The 20,729-nt window shown below is 43.1% G+C and overlaps 1 protein-coding gene across 1 annotated transcript; it reads right to left on the bottom strand.

The window, feature by feature from the left end:
- Nucleotides 1-3,166: 3,166 nt before the first annotated feature.
- On the bottom strand, nt 3,167-18,570 carry snx22 (sorting nexin 22). The gene is made up of 7 exons (XM_047383663.1): nt 18,327-18,570; nt 14,631-14,714; nt 13,178-13,282; nt 12,967-13,061; nt 12,642-12,674; nt 5,508-5,575; nt 3,167-5,370 (listed from the first exon to the last, which is right to left on the bottom strand). The coding sequence occupies exons 1-7, from the start codon at nt 18,525-18,527 to the stop codon at nt 5,252-5,254; spliced, it is 705 nt and encodes a 234-aa protein (XP_047239619.1). The 5' UTR covers nt 18,528-18,570; the 3' UTR covers nt 3,167-5,251.
- Between the last annotated feature and the right edge of the window lie 2,159 nt (nt 18,571-20,729).

Genomic DNA, 20,729 nt, shown 5'->3' with positions numbered 1-20,729 from the left:
CGGCGTGGCATGGAGGCAATCAGCCTGTGGCACTGCTGAGGTCTTATGGAGGCCCAGGATGCTTCGATAGCGGCCTTTAGCTCATCCAGAGTGTTGGGTCTTGAGTCTCTCAACGTTCTCTTCACAATATCCCACAGATTCTCTATGGGGTTCAGGTCAGGAGAGTTGGCAGGCCAATTGAGCACAGTGATACCATGGTCAGTAAACCATTTACCAGTGGTTTTGGCACTGTGAGCAGGTGCCAGGTCGTGCTGAAAAATGAAATCTTCATCTCCATAAAGCTTTTCAGCAGATGGAAGCATGAAGTGCTCCAAAATCTCCTGATAGCTAGCTGCATTGACCCTGCCCTTGATAAAACACAGTGGACCAACACCAGCAGCTGACACGGCACCCCAGACCATCACTGACTGTGGGTACTTGACACTGGACTTCTGGCATTTTGGCATTTCCTTCTCCCCAGTCTTCCTCCAGACTCTGGCACCTTGATTTCCGAATGACATGCAGAATTTGCTTTCATCTGAAAAAAGTACTTTGGACCACTGAGCAACAGTCCAGTGCTGCTTCTCTGTAGCCCAGGTCAGGCGCTTCTGCCGCAGTTTCTGGTTCAAAAGTGGCTTGACCTGGGGAATGCGGCACCTGTAGCCCATTTCCTGCACACGCCTGTGCACAGTGGCTCTGGATGTTTCTACTCCAGACTCAGTCCACTGCTTCCGCAAGTCCCCCAAGGTCTGGAATCGGCCCTTCTCCACAATCTTCCTCAGGGTCCGGTCACCTCTTCTCGTTGTGCAGCGTTTTCTGCCACACTTTTTCCTTCCCACAGACTTCCCACTGAGGTGCCTTGATACAGCACTCTGGGAACAGCCTATTCGTTCAGAAATTTCTTTCTGCGTCTTACCCTCTTGCTTGAGGGTGTCAATAGTGGCCTTCTGGACAGCAGTCAGGTCGGCTACAGAGCACTGTTCACTAAAACCAGCCGCCACAGAGACAGTTTCTTCCCCCAGGCTGTTTCTCTGATGAACATTCAATAGAGTACAAAACAGCAGCATACACATGTTGCAAATGCACCTTTTAATTATATATGTGTATATTGTACATTGTAAATATGTATATTCTGTAATACAAAAACAAAACCAAAGAGCAAAGTGTACTGGAGTCAAATTCCTTGTTTGTATGTACGAACTTGGCAATAAAGCTGATTCTGATTCCGAGATGAGATCCTCAGACCCCTTGTGAGACCATATGCTGGTGCGGTTGGCCCTGGGTTCCTCCTAATGCAGGACAATGCTGGACCTCATGTGGCTGGAGTGTGTCAGCAGTTCCTGCAAGATGAAGACATTGAAGCTATGGACTGGCCCGCCCGTTCCCCAGACCTGAATCTGATTGAGCACATCTGGGACATCATGTCTCGCTCCATCCACCAACGTCACGTTGCACCACAGACTGTCCAGGAGTTGGTGGATGCTTTAGTCCAGGTCTGGGAGGAGATCCCTCAGGAGACCATCCACCATCTCATCAGGAGCATGCCAAGGCGTTGTAGGGAGGTCATACAGGAACGTGGAGGTCACACACAATACTGAGCCTCATTTTGACTTGTTTTAAGGACATTACATCAAAGTTGGTTCAGCCTGTAGTGCGTTTTTCCACTTTAATTTTGTGTGTGACTCCAAATCCAGGCCTCCATTGGTTAATAAATTTGATTTCCATTGATAATTTATGTGTGATTTTGTTGTCAGAACATTTAACTTTGTACAAAACAAAGTATTCAATGAGAATATTTCATTCATTCAGATCTAGGATGTTATTTGAGTGTTCCCTTTATTTTTTGAGCAGTGTATATCAGAGCTGAAGAGATCCACAGCTCAAGTTGGAGACCCCACTGATAAACAACTATAGGTTGTTCACTCAACAAATGTGGTTTTAATGGAGGAGGAGCAAGAAGAAAAGCACTATCGAAAGAAAGCCATAAATAGTCCAGTTTAGTTTTGTCACAAACCATGTAAGGAACACCGTAAACATGTGAAAGAAGGTACTCTGGTGTCTGATGAATACAACATTTATATTTTTGGCCAACGACACAATGTGACAAAAAAAAAAAAAAACGCTGAACACACCATCCCCACAGTGAAACATAGTGGCAGCATCAACCCAGACTGCCCTGTCCTGGGTTAGTCTGCGGCTAAAGATGTGCTCGCATTCGGAGAATGCGAATGCTTGCAGATATTTATTTGTAAAGAAACTGAAACCAATGTGCAATTTCTTTTAACTTCACAATGATGCACCACTTGGTGTTGGATTGTATCACAACTATTTCATACCAGTAAAAGCCAAACATTATTAGTATTTGAAAGTTTGGACTAAAACTGTTTTATACCGGTGACCCAGCTTCTCTACTTAGGCTTCAGTGAGCGCCTGTGACTGTTACAATTTAAATGATGGGACCACAACTGCCTCATACCAGCGACCTGAAGGATTAATATTATCATTTTTCTTCTAGCACCGGATGAATTCCTTACCACAGAGGACTTAATGAGCTAATTACCTCTATAAGAAAGATTGGATTAGAACCAGCTCTTACCAGTAAACCCCAAGGATTATTAATGTCATTTGATTTGTTTTTCTCTTGTCTGATTTTCTGTGTGGTTGTGGTGTTTTTCCTCATGTACAGCGATTTGAGTGCCTTGTTGCTGAAAGGCGCTATATAAATAAACTTGACAGATAAAATTGCAGTCAAATATGTAAGTAAAACATTTGGTAAAAAAAAAATCCTAAAGGTGTGTGAACATTTTTGCAAGGCTTTGTGAATGCTCCAAAGTAATGACTTCATTTTTTTATCTTTTTATTCTATCAGGAATAAAAACTAACCATACAAGTCGGGTAATCATAGGTACAAGTCAAAGCAAAAGAACATAGTTCTCCTATTTTTTTCTTAAGCAGCAAGCTACATGTTGGTGCTCGTCTTACTTCTACCAGCAAGAAAGTGTGGCAGCATTGAAAATAAAGGAAACCAAAAAAGAGGCACCTTTTGACACCTGCTTGTACTTCTACACTCCGACTGTCTTATGTGAAACTTAACACTGTTCAAACATTATCTCCTTTTACCTCCAGGTTATCAAACTAATGAGTGATTTCAGTCTACACCTCTGGTTTTTATAGAAACACTCACAAGTACTTTTTGATTGATCTGATTTATTAAAAAAATATTATAAACATTATACAAATAGTATAAAACTAAATGAAAAAAATCAACACAAACACTTGCTTTATAAAGTTTCCACATTACTTTCAAAGACAGAATGTTAAAAACAGCATGACATCTATGCTTATTGCAGCTTTTGATGTTGCCCACATGTCAGATTTGTTAGGTCAAATACTTATGTGGACAACTGACTGTAAACTAAAATATATTTACATCTTTATGTCTACGAAGGTCAAGTAAAAGGCTGCAGAGTCAGAAATGAGCTGCAATCAGGAGAAGTGAATCACATTGCAGTGACAAAGCCGGGGTTGTAGACTTGAATCCTCAACTCAACCTTAAAATTTGCCTCTATTGATACAAATGGCTTTTCATTTATACAGCGGCATCTCAATACATTAGAATGTCCTTGAAAAGTCAGTGGATTTCAGTAATTTAGTACAAAAAGTGAAACTCATAATGGGAATATAAGTGAATGTTTGTTGCATGTTTTCAAGGAAAGACCCTGCAATGTTGCTGTATGTGTAACATGCAATACCAACAAAGCATTTGACCCATTTCCGTTCATTTTGGTGATTATAGCTCACAGTTAATGGAAACCCAAAAATCAGATATTCAAAAATATTGGGAATTACATAACACTTATTAAAACAGGATTTTTAATACATAAATGTTGCATTATGCCTGGGCTAAGCCCCAGCAGAAAAAAGATTTCAGTAAGAGTCCAACAATGAAACAACAATTTTCCAGCAGTGGCAGTAAGTAACACAGTGGAAGAAAGAAAATGAGGGTGGAGTGATAGTGGGGTTGGATAACTAATTGGATAGCCAACTGCGGGAATAAACATGTTTTCCAGCACTATGTTGGATTTATGGCCTGCTGCTTCTATTGCTCGCATCGGATGATGCAAATCCAATGGTAGGCTGATTTCTAAACAGACCATCCAATAGAGATGGATGTATTGTGTGACATTACAGTAATGTCCAGAACTTTTTTTCTGGTTGCTTATTTGTCTAACTGTGGCTTAGATAGCTTATTATGTGATGTAGAGTTTGTAACAAAAACTGTTGTTGCATTTTTTAATAAGAAATCTATTGAGAAATCTATTGAGAAATCAAGCTCCCAGAATCTGGAAGAAGTGTGAAGAGGCAAACAATCCAAGTTGAATGAGGTCCAGTATGAGCACTCCTTATTTCCCGCTAATGACAAGCTTTATGGAGAAGCTGATTTCATTATCAAGCAGGACTTGGGGCTGGCCGACACTGTCAAAGTAACCAGCCCATTTTAGTGTCCATGGCATCACTGTGTTTAATTAGCCAGTCAACTGGCCTGACCTAGATGAGCGACATGAAACCCAAGAATGAAGACGAGCAGAAAACTACTATTAAAAGGATAAATAGTAAATTATCTGCACTTGCAAAGCACTTTATCAAGTCTGAGGACTCCAAAGCTGTTTACACTACGATCAGTCATACACCCATTCACACACACTGACAGTAATAGGCTACATTATACCCACCGCTGCCCTGGGGCAAACTGACAGAACCGAGCCCTCTGACCACCATCAGCAGGTAAGGCGAGTGTCTTCCACAAGGACACAACATTGGGACAGAGCGAGGATTCAAACCAGCAACCCAAGGGTCACATGATGAACCCCTACCACCGTTGCCATCAAAAAACCTGGGCTTCCTTAACGCCTCAGAGGGGCCTAAGGCTGATTGTTTCCATGCAGCGCCACACTGATACAGTGATTCATGCAGAACAAGCCACAACAAAATATTAAGTGTATATACTGAAGAGTGCATGAAGATAGTTTTCAGTAGGATGACATGTTTGTGTTTAAAAATCCTTGTTTTGCATAATAAAATTTTCAGTGAAAATTATTTTTCATTGGAAAAAAAAAAATCACAATTATCAAAATATGCTTGAAATATATCATAAATCTGTGTTATTGTGTGAGTTACATTGTCCTTACTGAATCAAACCTTTTAATGATATTTATTTATGGAAATGCAACTGTATGTCATCCTGCATTGGATTTCTGGACTGTACTGTCTCTCAGGCCTCAATGGAAGACGTGGCATCATTCTCAGAGAGAATGGAGGTGCTGAAACTGACCCGAACATCCCTGGGGTAGAAACCCTGTACGACTCCATCCACTACAATATCCGGGAGGCCTGCAAGACAGAGATCATCTTCATCTTATCAAGCCTGTGCAGCCATTTGATTTGTTCAATTTCTACGCTATTAAAGAATGACAAAACACAGCTTGTTGATGTGCCAAACTCAAAATATCTATGTTCAACAAGCACACCTGATGAGCTGCCGGAGAGATAAGGATCCTGGAAGAATCCCAAAACTCGTTGATGTGGTAGCTGGTGACTGTGGGAACATAGGGAAACAACGGATTAAGGTAAACGGCAACCTTCATCTTTTGCATCAAAACTAAAGTGAGTAGGGGTGTGTCTGTTTTAATCTTTTAAAAATGTACAATTTTAACATACCCAGATAATGCTCTTATGTGAACATAACAAAAATCTAAATGTGCCTATGGATGCACACTGAGGAGGTTTGGTGGAGCAGCTTACAATTTTTGACCTTTGGTGTTGAAAGGATTCAACTCATAAACCATAGCCAAGCAGCATCTCTTAAATGTGCCACACAGGGTCTGGGGTTTGTGCAGCCCTGCTTCATTTGCTGAGCATCATTAAACTACCAGAAACCAGGGTACCCGAATGAACGCTTTGCACCGCATTCCATCCACGCTTAGAACTAAAAACACAGCAGGCTGGCACAATTCTATCATTGCACGCCTGGCGCTTTTCCATTGTAACGCCGTTTCTGTTTGGTGCAAGATATCTAGTTTATTTCAACCCAAAGGGGTCACGCCAAAGTGAGGTCACGAGTTATTAGTGTGAACGTACCAATTAAGTAAGCTCTTTTATGATTTCATCAAGTCGAATCTAAAGTCATTAAATTTGTGACTAGAGTCTGATTCGATTCTAAGTAACATGACTCGAGTCAACACCTCTGATTTGCACAAAACGTAAGGAAATGTGTGTTCCTCTAGATCAGAATCAGAATCAGCTTTATTGCCAAGTTCATACATACAAACAAGGAATTTGACTCCGGTACACGTTGCTCTTTGGTGATAGCACATGTCTCGTTTCTTCAAAGTTCAATCATCCAATCCAGTAAACAACAACGAACAAGAGTCAACAGCAGGATAAGCTGCTTCATATTGGCAGCCAAGATCTTGAAATCTTTCATGGGCACCACCCTTATTCTCAACTGTGCAATTCAACCCACAAATGCACTTCAGTTAGAAATGTAGCAACATTTAAGGGAAATAAACAGGCTTCCAATGGTATAAGATCTATTGCCAATGATATGTCAATATTTTAGGGCTTTAAACCATTTATGTGTGAATATTTTACAGTGTTCATGTTCTGAGGCACAATTAAAATAATGAATCATTTATGTTGAAGATCGAAAAGAAACGAGCCACGTTACTGTTGCTGTGTGACTCTTCTGGAACACAATCTGTTCAACTTATTAACCATTTCACTCCAGTTTGCAGGGACTATTTCTGTTTTAGAGAGTAACCACTGTAAAAAAAAATCTTAAAGTAATTGGTGTGGTGGCAGAACACCAGGTTGTAATCCCAAATGCAGCTCGCTTTCATCTCTCTCTCTCTCTCTGATTCCTTGAATCACAAATTAGTATAATTGCACCCTTGAACTAAGTTTGCAGTGATTTTACATAAGTCATCAAGTAAAGGCACTGTGACAGAATCATCAATTTTGGCATATTGGCTGAAGAGCACTGATTTTTTTCCCCCCTGCTATACAGTACTGGTCAAAAGCTTCAGACGCACTTTTTCATTTAATTGTTTTCTTTATGTTTATGACTTTTTACATTGTACGTAGATTCTCTCTGAAGGCATCAAAACTGTGAATGAGCATGTGGAATTATGTAGAAAACAGAAAAATTATAAAAGAACTTTAAATATGTTTTAAATTTTAGATTCCTTAAAGTAGCTGCACTTTGCTATGATGACTGAAATATTAACCTTTGGTCGTCTCTCAATGAACGTCTGGGAAGTTCTTTCAAGACTCTTTGGGAAACCATTTCAGGTGACCACCTCATAAAGCTCATGGAGAGAACACTAAGAGAGCAAAGCAGTCATCAGAGCAAAGAATGGCTATTTGGAAGAATCTAAAATCAGTCAGTCAGTCAGTCATTTTCTACCGCTTATTCCATAGTGGGTCGCGGGGGAGCTGGTGCCTATCTCCAGCAGTCTATGGGCGAGAGGCAGGGTACACCTTGGACAGGTCGCCAGTCCATCGCAGGGCAACACACAAACAACCACACACACACTCATTCATACACCTAAGGGCAATTTAGAGTTACCAATTAACCTAACAGGCATGTCTTTGGACTGTGGGAGGAAGCCGGAGTACCCGGTGAGAACCCACGCATGCACGGGGAGAACATGCAAACTCCATGAAGAAAGACCCCAGGCCAGGAATCGAACCCAGGACCTTCTTGCTGCAAGGCAACAGTGCTACCAACTGTGCCAGCGTGCAGCCCAGAATCTAAAATATAACATTTTTTATTTAATACATAATTCCATGTGTCCATTCAGTTTTGTTGCCTTTGGTGAGAATCTACAATGTAAATAGTCATGAAAATAAAGAGACCCATTATGTGAGAAAGTGTATCTAAAACTTTTGACCGGTATGGATAATCGCAATCCAACCAACTTTCACAAAGCTGAAGTGTTTTTACACATAAGAGACTGTAACTGCAGCCTTAGAATCTGAGAATAATGCTTATAGGTCTGGTTTTGCATTTTGGAGCTTTTGTTCTCCTGAAGCTGGGGTTCGACTATCGGCCGGACTCTCCTCTCCAATACCCTGGCGTAGGCCTTACCAGGGATGCTGAAGAGTGTGATCCCCCTGTAGTTGGAACACACCCTCCGGTCACCCTTCTTATGAAAGGGGACCACCACCCCAGTCTGCCAATCCACAGGCACTGTCCCCGTCCGCCACACAATGTTGAAGAGGCGTGTCAACCATGACAGCCCCACAACATCCAAAGACTTGAGGTACTCAGGGCGGATCTCATCCACCCCCGAAGCTCTGCCACCGCGGAGCTTTTTAACCACCTCGGTGACTTCAGCCCGGGTGATGAAAGAGTCCAACCCCGAGTCCCCAGCCTCTGTTTCCACCAGGGAATGCGTGATGGCAGGATTGAGGAGATCCTCGATGTACTCCTTCCACCGCCCGATAATGTCCCCAGTCGAGGTCAGCAGCTCCCCACCCCCACTGTAAACAGTGTTGGCGAAGCACTGCTTCTCCCTCCTGAGGCACTGGACGGTTTGGCAGAATCGATTCGGGGCCAACCGGTAGTCCTTCTCCATGGCCTCACCGAACTCCTCCCAGGTCCGAGTTTTTGCCTCTGCCACCACCCGGGCTGCAGCACGCTTGGCCCCACAGTACCCGTCAGCCGCCTCAGGAGTCCCACAAGCCAACCACAGCCGATAGGACTCCTTCTTCAGCTTGACAGCGTCACTTACTGCTGGTGTCCACCACCGGATTCGGGGATTGCCGCCGCGACAGGCACCGTAGACCTTACGGCCACAGCTACGGGCAGCAGCATCGACAATAGATGCGGAGAACATGGTCCATTCGGACTCTATGTCTCCAACATTCCTCGGAATCTGGTCAAAGCTCTCCCAGAGGTGGGAGTTTAATACATCCCTGGCCGAGGGCTCCGCCAGACGTTCCCAGCAGACCCTCACTATGCGCTTGGGCCTGCCAAGTCTGTCCGGCTTTCTCCTCCCCCAGCAGATCCAACTCACCACCAGGTGGTGATCAGTGGACAGCTCAGCCCCTCTCTTCACCCGAGTGTCCAAAACATGCGGCCGAAGGACTGATGATACGACAACAAAGTCGATCATTGACCTCCTGCCTAGGGTGTCCTGGTGCCAAGTGCACTGATGGACTCCCTTATGTTTGAACATGGTGTTCATTATGGACAATCCGTGACTAGCACAGAAGTCCAATAACAAAACACCACTCGGATTCAGATCGGGGAGGCCATTCCTCCCAATCACGCCTCTCCAGGTGTCACTCATTTCCCATGTGGGCGTTGAAGTCCCCCAGCAGAATAATGGAGTCCCCGGGAGGGGCACTATCCAGCACCCCCGACAGGGTTAGGGTTAGAAGGCCGGGTACTCCGCACCACCACTCGGCCCATAGGCTGAGGGATGCGACCCTCTCATCCACTGGGGTAAATCCCAACACTAGACAGCTGAGCTGGAGGGCGACAAGAAAACCCACCCCAGCCCGCCGCCTCTCCCCGTGGGCCACTCCAGAGTAGAAGAGAGTCCAGCCCCTCTCGAGGAGATGGGTTCCAGAGCCCACACTGTGCGTGGAGGCGAGCCCGACTATTTCTAGTTGATATCCCTCGACCTCCTGCACAAGCTCAGGCTCCTTCCCCCCCAGCGAGGTGACATTCCACGTCCCTAGAGCCAGCCTAAGCATCCGGGGATCGGGCCGCCGAGGTCTCCACCTTCGTCCGCCACCCAATCCTCTTTGCACCGGTCCCTCACGGTTCCCCCTGCAGGTGGCGGGCCCACTGGGGGATGGTCTCGTGTCTCTCGTTCGGGCTTGGCCCGGCCGGGTCCCGCGAGGAACAACCCAGCCACCAGGCGCTCTCAGACGAGTCTCGACCCCAGGCCTGGCTCCAGGGTGGGACCCCGGCTCCCCCTTACTGGGCAACGTCACGTGCCTCGATTTTGTAGTCGTCATGAGGGGTTCTTAAGGAGCAGTGTGGTTTTTGTCCTCGCCGTGGAACACTGGACCAGCTCTATACCCTCTACAGGGTACTCGAGGGTTCATGGGAGTTTGCCCAACCGGTCCACATGTGTTTTGTGGACCTGGAGAAAGCATTCGACTGTGTCCCTCGTGATGCCCTGTGGGGGGGCCATCCGGTCTCTGTACAAGCGGAGCAGGAGTTTTCTTTTCCTGCTCTCGGTGGAGGTGGATGCTTTTTCTCTGTCTCTCGCACCCTCCCATATCTGCCCTGCTTCAGCTCTGTGTCTTGTCTTTTTTGGAGCCTCTTTTTGCACATCTTCCAAATTCTTCCAAAATATGGATTTGGTCAGCTGGTCTCTCAATGCAATTGATCAAATTTTCTCGAGGAGAAGACAGGGTGAAGGAGAGCCCACTTGCCCGAACGGGACATTTTTCTCCGGATACACAATGGACTCCTGGCAGAAGTGGAGGATTGTGTGTCTGTCGATAATGTCAGTCGAGGATGTGGAAGATGTGTATATAATTGGATGTTTGATATCAGGATTTCTGCTTTTTGGAGTCAGCAGTTACCTGGCATATCGAGAAATTTGGAGAATGTCAGCAGATGTTCTGGCCATTGTAAGGATGTTTGGCATGTGTGATGGGATCTTCAGAGCGATCAACACTCAGACTGAGATGTTACGTGAGCTGAATCGCAGACTGGATGTGATCCTTATACAGGATCGCAGGCAGGTTGCGGTTCCTGGACTCAGGGGTGAAATTGGATAAATCTTAGAGAAAGTTGTTTGCTCGGATCTGGCAGAAAGACCAGGAATTTGGCTGTTTGGATTCGCCTTTGAGAAGAACCAGTGAGACTCTCAAGGCTGACAGAAAATTAAGAGTCAGTTTAACCCAAATAATTATTGTTTTTCTGAATCTGGCTCCCCTGCACGGCCTTGATGGCTGGTTATCTTCAACTTCTCCTGGAAGTTATGTAACCATGACGCTCTGCTCCCTCTGCCCCCTCCCTTCCCTGAGGACATCTGTGGACCTGCTCAAAACCTGGCCGGTTGATGTACATTCCAACGAACCATCAAGGACAATGGCCTCTGTGACAGTGCTTCATGGACTTACTTGCGCACACACACACATGCTCAAGATAAACATATGCACCCCTCACACCACCTTCACCGTTCCCAGCATGACGTTGTTTTGTAAACTTGTTGCTTCTTTGTTCTGAGGTTTTTTACAATCTCAAACTGTATCCTGCTAAGGATAAAGTGTGAAATATGATTTTTTCCCTCTACTTACCTAATGTGGCCTCTTTTCTCATCTAGCAAGGGCAGCACCTGTGAGTGGGCAGCAAAGCCTCGGTGACCCGTCCCCCCCTTGTCTTGTGTCATGATGTATGTTTGGATGGATTGTACTGGACTTCTAATTTCCCCTCGGGGATCAATAAAGTATCTTTGAATTGAATTGAATTGCTGGCACTAAGTCGGACCTGTTCCCGGTGCATGTTGTACTTCAGCAGGGCTGCCCTTTGTCACCGGTCCTATTCATAACTTTTATGGACAGGATTTCTAGACGCAGCCAAGGGCCGGAGGGAGTCTGGTTTGGGGACCAGAGGACTTCGTCTCTTCTTTTTGCAGATGACGTGGTCCTGCTGGCCCCCTCTAGCCAAGACCTACAGCATGCGCTGTGGCGGTTCGCAGCCGAGTGTAAAGCGGCTGGGATGAAGATCAGCTCCTCCAAGTCCGATGCCATGGTTCTCGACCGGAAAAGGGTGGCTGGTCCTCTTCAGGTTGGAGGGGAGTTCCTGGCTCAGTTGGAGGAGTTTAAGTATCTCGGGGTCTTGTTCACGAGTGAGGGAAGAATGGAGCGGGAGATCGACAGACGGATCGGTGCGGCTGCCGCAGTAATGGGGGCGCTGTGCCGGTCCGATGTGGTGAAAAGAGAGCTGAGCTGAAAAGCAAAGCTCTCAATTTACCGGTCGGTCTACGTTCCTACCCTCACCTATGGCCATGAACTTTGGGTCATGACCGAAAGAACGAGATCCTGGATACAAGCGGCTGAAATGAGCTTCCTCCGTAGGGTGGCCGGGCACTCCCTTAGAGATAGGGTGAGGAGCTCGGCCATCCGGGAGGGACTCGGAGTAGAGCCGCTGCTTCTCCACATCGAGAGGAGCCAGTTGAGGTGGCTCGGGCATCTATACCGGATGCCTCCTGGACGCCTTCCTCGGGAGGTGTTCCAGGCACGTCCCACCAGGAGGAGGCCCAGGGGACGGCCCAGGACACACTGGAGGGACTATGTCTCTCGGCTGGCCTGGGAATGCCTTGGGTTCCCCCCGGAGGAGGTGTCTGAGGAGAGGGACGTCTGGGCGTCTCTGCTGAGTTTGCTGCCCCCGCGACCCGGTCCCGGATAAAGCGGAAGACAACGAGTACGAGCTTTTGTTCTCCCTATTTAGGTCAAGGAACAGCAGTAATGAGGAATGAAGGACCTTCTCATTTTCACCCTTTCCTTTATTCAATTGCTCTTTATTTTATTTACACACCGATTTAAAAAACAAACTGGAGTACAGATGGAAGCGGTGGAAATGACATCACAATTAATCAGAACAACTCAATATGACAAAAAGCAAATCTTACTTGTATTCCTGACTGTCCAGTTCATCCATTGATCTAAAAATAGAGGTTGCAATTAGTCAATTTTTCATGCACATAAATGACTGACTCAAAAGTCAGATACAGCAGAAAAATTTAATTTTGCTTTAAAACAGAAACATACTGTTTGTTTTCCACAAACAGGATAACTTGATCTGAGCTATAGCTGCTGCTCCAGGCCACTGAGAAATGTTTCTCTAGTTTTATCATGTTGCTGCATTGCCCCTAATCTGAAAATAGAGGCACCAAATATAGTGACACGTGCAGCATTGCTGGCTGCCCTCGGAGGAGACCAAATTGCTGGACTTACCCAACACTGCTGATCTTGTTCCCTGTGTGGAAGTGTTTCACATGGAGGAAGTCCAGCAGACCCTGTGGAACATCTTCATTTTGGTAGATAATGTCCTGATGGAGAGACAAACGGGAGATGGGGTCCATATGAATGGAAAAGTAATATTATATGAAAAGACAGTATACCTGATTCAGCATTAGTGCAGCTGTGTTCAAGCGAAGTCTCTTACCTGGATGTAATCTTCCAGCTCCTGCCGCCTTTGCTCCAATGGTTTGGTCCTTAGATGGGGGCTCCTTTTGCTTGGAAAATCTGGAGTCTGGATTATCTTCTTAAGCTGCAGCCACCAGAAGATCCAACAAAGCCGTGGCATTTCATAATCTCAGAAGCACAAATGTGTTTGAAAACCTAAAACAGCTTCGCTACACAATTTTAAACACTGAAAGCTGCTGAATATAGACAAAAGGTATGGAACCCTTGAACAATGTTTTATGATTTTAAGGTTTTTGAAATGAAGGAAGAAAAAAAAAAAAACTGATCATTTTGTTTAGGTGTTAAAATAATAATACACAACATACTGTAAGATAGTTATTAGGTAGGTTCTATTTGTCCTTTCAGCCAATCCAAAATATTAATAAATCCCAGGAAAGGATATGTAGGAATGTAAAAGCAAGGTTTTGACTTTATCAGGAGAATATCTATGGGGGCGCAATCGTCATGCATTTAAAAAGGATAATGAAAATGTTTCCACCACTTTTGTTTATTCTTGATTCTCGTAAAATCATGGCACTCTTAAAAGATGCAGACTTGTTCCTGTACCACTACTTAAAAAAGGTTTCTTCCGAGAATTGGCATTAGGTAGAAGTAAATTTTGAGCCCATCTTCAATGCAAAAACGTCCAACTAGGTCATCTTTAATTATACAGGCCCATGCCAGTACCCCACCTCCACCTAATTGGCATCTGATTTTAAGTGGAGCCCTGTGCCGGTTACTGATCTAGCCACTGGTCCATCCATCTGGTCCGTCAAGAGTCACTATCATCTCATCAGTCTAGAGAACCTTTGAAAAATCAGTCTTCAGATATTTCTCTTTCCAGTCTTGACATTAAAACCTGTAACTCTTGTTCAGTGGTGATCTTTCTTGTTTCTGAACACATTTCTTGCCAACCTGTTGACTATTCTCAACAAAAAATGTAGTGGTTCACTCATTGCCTTCCAAAAATTTTCCAAATCACTAACAGACTTACCAATTTTTGCCTTTTCAGAGTCAGTTTGATCTCTATTTTTGCCCATTTTGCTTGATAAAGAGATGCCGCCTAATAATTGTGCCACCCTTGATTTAGGATGCTGATTTCCTTAGGCCACACCCTCCCTCATTACACATCACACATATCCAATGAGAGTTCACGTTTATACAGCTTGGGGATGGAAAATATGTACGGAAATGATTATGTGGTCACAATGCTCAACCACCTAATGATAATTATGATAATGATGTATTGGTAGTAACCAGAAACTAAATGTAGTCAAAAAACAAGCCCAAATCAACAGCCTTCCATTGCCATGCTTGACAGTTGTTGGGAAGATTCTGTGTTGATATGCGGTTTGTTTTTTTTCACAAAATTTAAAGTCACAACTGCATGTAAAAATCTTGCAGAATAAAGCACGTCTGATATTGATACGTACCTTCCTGTGGAGGGTCTGGAACTCACTGTTTTTTCTGAGCACATAATGTTTCCTCTCATTAAACAAGACTTCAACTCTGAACAGCTGCAAAAAAAAGACATGATACATAAAAATTATCCAAAATTAGACATCTTCACACAAAAAGTTTCTATTCAATATAAATTTGTAATTGTATGGTCAGAAAAAAGTGCTACATTTGAAAATAGAAGGTTACCGTGGTAAAATAAATGCTCGGGGCTTGTTACAACATCCATATTTTTTGTATATTATGTCGCCAATGTTAGAGTGCAAAAACAGTCAACTTGTTTCTCCAGCAGAAGGGGGCAAAGAGCTTCAGATTGTTTTTAAAGAAAGTTGCACATCCTTCTCTATCTCCTGCAATAAGTTACAATATTATAAATTGATCAGAATTTAATTTGTAGTTATTTGAACTTATTTGTTAGTTTTAACGAGATATCAGAATCAAAGTGGAGATATGCTAAAAATAAATAAATAAATAAAATTCAGTCAATTCCTTCTGAGTGAAATCAATCAATTGTGCACTAGGCTTTGGTTTCCACAAATATAAAAGCCAATAGACTCCCTCAGGTTTAGCAGGGCAGGCTACTGGATTCACACGGAGTGAAGTGGAGCCAAATTCCTTGCTCTGGTGCCTTTGTTTACTTTTCTGACATGCAGCTCTGAAAACAGCATGGTGACTAAAACTCTTTTCAAGGCACAGTTCAGTGTGCTAGAAACCACATATGTTCCTTTAATCCATTTATTTTTAGATTTACTCAGTAGATGTTAGACTCTGCTTCAGTTTCAGTACAAAGTTTACTTTTTGTGTGTTGTCAAGCAGACCTTTAGCTGTAAAGGCTTCTAACTTTGCTGCATGGTTGCTCTGTTTGTATAGACCTGATACTTCAATGAGAGCATTCATCCTCAACATAAGTATAGTAAAGCAAAGACTTTTGTACCTTTCCATAGCAGAGCTGCAGACTGTTCAGAAATCATGTTTTAGTTTCAATACTTACTTTGCAAAAAGGTTTTTTAGTAATACAATTCTACAGTTTAAAAGTAAACGTGTAACACATTAAGGTTGAAAACCTCTAATGGCTATGTTCTGACTGTTTCTCTATAAAGTTTTAAAATAGGTTCAAATACAAATAGGAAATCAACCAATCAATCTAAAAATGCCATTTCTGTTCAAGATCTGGTACTAGCTACAATCTTGAGGTAAATAACTCAAAATTAAATTTTGCCTTTACATAATCTGTCTTCTCATTAACAGAGTCCATTACACGCTGCATTTTAGATCTAAATGTAATCCTTCCAGTTTCCATGGAACCAGGCAGGTTTTGTGGAGCCATTCTTTACCCCCTCTGTAGGGACAAGGCCAACTCAGTTTACATGGGTAGAAAATTACCCAGGAAAACTGTAAAAACAGCCCTAGAAGGAATGTCGTCTTAAAACTGCTTTGTATCTTTGGGGAAGGGTTTTGTGCAAAACATTTCTAATCGACTGGATATTTTGTTTCAGTAAAGCCCAGTTAAATTCACGTAAAACTCATATTTTCTGTCGACTTTAAATGATGAAACAGGTGTTTTATCAGTCTTTTACAGAGCTTACATTCAAATGCATTAATACAAATCAGATAACCCCATTTACATTAAAATGTATATACAGCAATTAACCGGCACTGTGCATCATTCTCTGATTTTAAGTAGAAATCAGGCGCACAGCTGCTGTCTGTGTGTGCAAGTGATTAAGTTCACACGGTCTTCATTCCGATTTTTGGCTGAAATGCAATTTTTTATTTTTTTTTTGCATGGTCATTCAAACTACTAATTAAATGTGAGTGCCATAAGCCTTCAGTCTGACTAGTTCACGACCTCAAAGTGACCCCCATAGGAAGATGGATAATGTAGATGTCACACAGCAGCACACTGCTTACAGAAGTAATAATGGATGTCAGGCGTCTCTGTCTTATTATTAACTTTTGGAGCAATGGGAGCCCACAATATTATGACCACATAACAAGACGTAGAAAGAAAAGAAAAAAAGAGAGCACAACTATTAACAATGGTCTTTAGTGGAGCACTGACTGCTACATCTGTAGTGGTCTGTGTGGATGCATAATCGTAGCCAGGACAATGACATAAGAGTCGGATGGCCATTCTGACTGCCATGAAAAAGTCGGATATGGGTCACAGGTTTTTGTCATGCTGGATGCCAAGGTGAGTAAAAAGCCGACGAACTCTACTATCAAACTGGACTGTATCAAATCAACTATCAAAATTTCATTCCCAGACGTCCAGCTGATCCTTAAAGATGAAAAAAACAAACAAATCCGAGATGGGAACATCATGGCCAAGGTAAAATACTCCCTTCTGACAGAGTAAAACATTATGAGTGCTATACCCATGACCTCAATACAAATGCGCCATTCAGATCAAGAATGCACCAAAAGCAACGAGCAAAAACCTCTAAACTATGACACAATTTCATGTTTCATGACATTCCCTTCATTTTGTTGCATTTAGATCCATGGAACACATGTTTTTCCAATACTCTGATATAAAAGGCAAGATGGGAAATAGTGTGACAACAGCTTTAGACAACTCTTAACAATAAAATGTTTCCATAACTTGCCTTCAGTCATAGTAACTGGAGTTGCCATTTGTCTGCACAGCATATAAATACTTCATTTTTTTATAACCCCAGTCAAACATTATGAGCGTTTAAGCTCCACAATAGAGGAGCTGGTATAACTTGTACTGACTGTCAAAGCAAAGATGACAAGCCATTAATATCAAACGGGCTGCATCACATTCCAGGGTACCATGAACAATTATTTTCTAGACAGATTATACCGCTGGTTCCCACACCTTTCAGCTTTTGACCTCCAAACTTTTGTGACCCAGATCATTGATTATTAGTCAAGCATTACTTATAAGTGGTTTAACAGAACTACAATGGGTGCAAATACAACACCAACTACCATTATTTACTTACAAGTACTGCTGTGGATCTCTTTTAGGATTTATACAATAAATATGTCTGTTACTTTTATTTACTTTTTTTTCTGAGGAAGACCTCAAGCCCCCACCATTGTTGATTTGGGATCCGCAGAGGGGTCATGATCCTAACTTTGGGAACCACTGGATTATTCGCCACAAAAAACTTGGAGGTATGTAAAATATAAGAAGGAAAATATATAGAATGAAGCTGAGATGAATAAAAATTCCCCCAGTACTAAAACTATTCTACCTTGCCCAGGAATATACTGCAGATTTTTAACAATGCTTGTGAGTTGATGTTGAATCTGAATCAGCTTTTTTCGCCATGTTTGACTCTGGTTGCACTTCGGTCTCAATAAAGACGTTTTAAATATGAATACATATAAAAAATATTTGGAATAAGAAGTTTATTTTTTTATGTTTTATAAGGCTTTTTATTGACAGTTTTTAACTTTCCCCACATTTCATTAACTTTCTTTTACACATTTGGATTAAAAATCAGTTTAAACAGGAGATGTAAAGATTGGATTTGGATCCTAGTAGGTAACACTTACCTGACCTACACCCTTAGTCTTCGGCACAAATGAGTGAGGAATTATATCCAGATGAAACGCGTTTTTGTTTGTTTGTAAACCTCGATAAAGGTGAAAAGACGCAACGCCGAATTACGGAAACCGATTTGCACCGCACTTACCTTTTTCGACTTGCCAGACTCATCCACTTTCCTCTCCATGGACGGGATCGACACTTGAATCATCTGGAAATGCTGCAACGCCATCAGCTTCGACTTTCCGTCTTCAGTTTTACTTTTCCGCTGCTGAAAAAAAAAAGCGAAAATATCCCGCTGCTTTCTCAGCTTGTTGCAGGTCAGCGAATGGGGTTGAGGGGGGCCCATTGAGTTTTCTTTTCCGGTAGGTTTGCCCCTGTGTGCTCCACCTACACGCTAATTGATATTAAAGGTGCAGTCCGGTTTCACAAAGAACACCGTTTTGATAGTAGAGTGCGGCGACAGTGAGCTTGTTTGTTGAGGTTTTTTTCCACGTTTGATTCCTAGCCGTATTGACCGTGTAATGAAAATTACGACATTTAACGCAGCCGGGACCTCTATTTTTTATGCATTTGATTCCCTCTAAATATATGTTCTAAATAGGAAGGCTGGCAGTTATGTCCAATCGCATTTGCAATGGAACAATTTCACAAGTCATTTATTTTTCATGCAAATTCTGCTGCATATCTCAGCAATCCATCTCCAAAACACAGAGTGATATACACAAGTGGATAAAATTGTTGGTACCTCTCGGTAAATGAAAGAAAACCCACAATGGTCACAAAAATACATTGAATCAGACAAAGGTAATAATGAATAAAAACTCTATGAAAATGAACAAATGAAAGTCAGACATTGCTTTTCAAACATGCTTCAACAGAATTATGCTAAAAAATAAACTCATGAAACAGGCCTGGACAAAAATGATGGTACCCTTAACTTAATATTTTGTTGCACAACCTTTTGAGGCAATCACTGCAATGAAACGATTCCTGTAACCATCAATGAGACTTCTGCACCTCTCAGCAGGTATTCTGGCCCACTCCTCATGAGCAAACTGCTCCAGTTGTCTCAGGTTTGAAGGGTGCCTTTTCCAGACGGCATGTTTCAGCTCCTTCCAAAGATGCTCAATAGGATTTAGGTCAGGGGTCATAGAAGGCAACTTCAGAATATTCCAATGTTTTTCTCTTAGCCATTCTTGGGTGTTTTTAGCTGTTTGTTTTGGGTCATTATCCTGTTGCAAGACCCATGACCTGCGACTGAGACCAAGCTTTCTGACACTGGGCAGCACATTTCTCTCTAGAATCCCTTGATAATCTCGATATTTCATTATATCCTGAACAGATTCAAGACACCCTGTGCCAGATGCAGCAAAGCAGCCCCAGAACATAACAGAACCTCCTCCATGTTTCACTGTAGGGACAATGTTCTTCTCTTCATATGCTTCATTTCTCCGTCTGCGAACATAGAGCTGATGTGCCTTGCCAAAAAGTTCAGTTTTCAGGGTGAAGGAGAGCCCAACTTGTCCGGACGGGACATTTTTCTCTGGATACACGATGGACTCCTGGCAGAAGTGGAGGATTGTGTGTCTGTCGATAATGTCAGTCGAGGATGTGGAAGATGTGTATATAATTGGATGTTTGATATCAGGATTTCTGCTTTTTGGAATGAGCGGTTACCTGGCATATCGAGAAATTTGGAGAATGTCAGCAGCTGTTCTGGCCATTGTAAGGCTGCTTGGCATGTGTGATGGGATCTTCAGAGCGATCAACACTCAGACTGAGATGTTACGTGAGGTGAATCGCAGACTGGATGTGATCCTTACACAGGATCGCAGGCAGGTTGCGGTTCCTGGACTTAGGGGTGAAATGGGATAAATCTTGGAGAAAGTTGTTTGCTCGGATCTGGCAGAAAGACCAGGAATTTGACTGTTTGGATTCGCGTTTGAGAAGAACCAGTGAGACTCTCAAGGCTGACGGAAAATTAAGAGTCAGCCTAACCCAAATAATTATTGTTTTTCTGAATCTGGCTCCCCTGCACGGCCTTGATGGCTGGCTATCTTCAACTTCTCCTGGAAGTTATGTAAACATGACGCTCTGCTCCCTCCCTTCCCTGAGGACATCTGTGGACCTGCTCAGAACTTTGTGGCCGGTTGATGAACCTTCCAACGTACCATCAAGGACAATGGCCTCTGTGACAGTGCTTCATGGACTTACTGCACACACACATGCTCAAGATAAACATATGCACCCCCTCACACCACCTTCACCGTTCCCAGCATGATGTTGTTTTGTCAACTTGTTGCTTCTTTGTTCTGAGGTTTTTTACAATCTCAAACTGTATCCTGCTAAGGATAAAGTGTGAAATATGATTTTTTCCTCTCTACTTACTTAATGTGGCCTCTTTTCTCATCTAGCAAGGGCAGCGCCTGTGAGTGGGCAGCAAAGCCTCGGTGACCCGTCCCCCCCTTGTCTTGTGTCATGATGTATGTTTGGATGGGTTGTACTGGAATTCTAATTTCCCCTCAGGAATCAATAAAGTATCTTTGAA

Source organism: Girardinichthys multiradiatus, chromosome 2 (genome assembly GCF_021462225.1).
Source record: "Girardinichthys multiradiatus isolate DD_20200921_A chromosome 2, DD_fGirMul_XY1, whole genome shotgun sequence".
Classification (NCBI taxonomy): Eukaryota; Metazoa; Chordata; class Actinopteri; order Cyprinodontiformes; family Goodeidae; genus Girardinichthys; species Girardinichthys multiradiatus.
Note: the sequence above shows the minus strand (reverse complement) of the source record. Positions and strands in the feature narration are given on the sequence as shown.

Excerpts from the sequence above, each read along its gene's own strand:
- snx22 (XM_047383663.1), bottom strand. The coding sequence starts at position 18,527 with ATGGGCCCCCCTCAACCCCATTCGCTGACCTGCAACAAGCTGAGAAAG. Across the intron at positions 14,715-18,326 it reads AGTCTGGCAAGTCGAAAAAG|CTGTTCAGAGTTGAAGTCTT; the intron begins GTAAGTGCGGTG and ends TTTTTTTTGCAG. Across the intron at positions 13,283-14,630 it reads TCCAGACCCTCCACAGGAAG|CTTAAGAAGATAATCCAGAC; the intron begins GTACGTATCAAT and ends TGGTGGCTGCAG.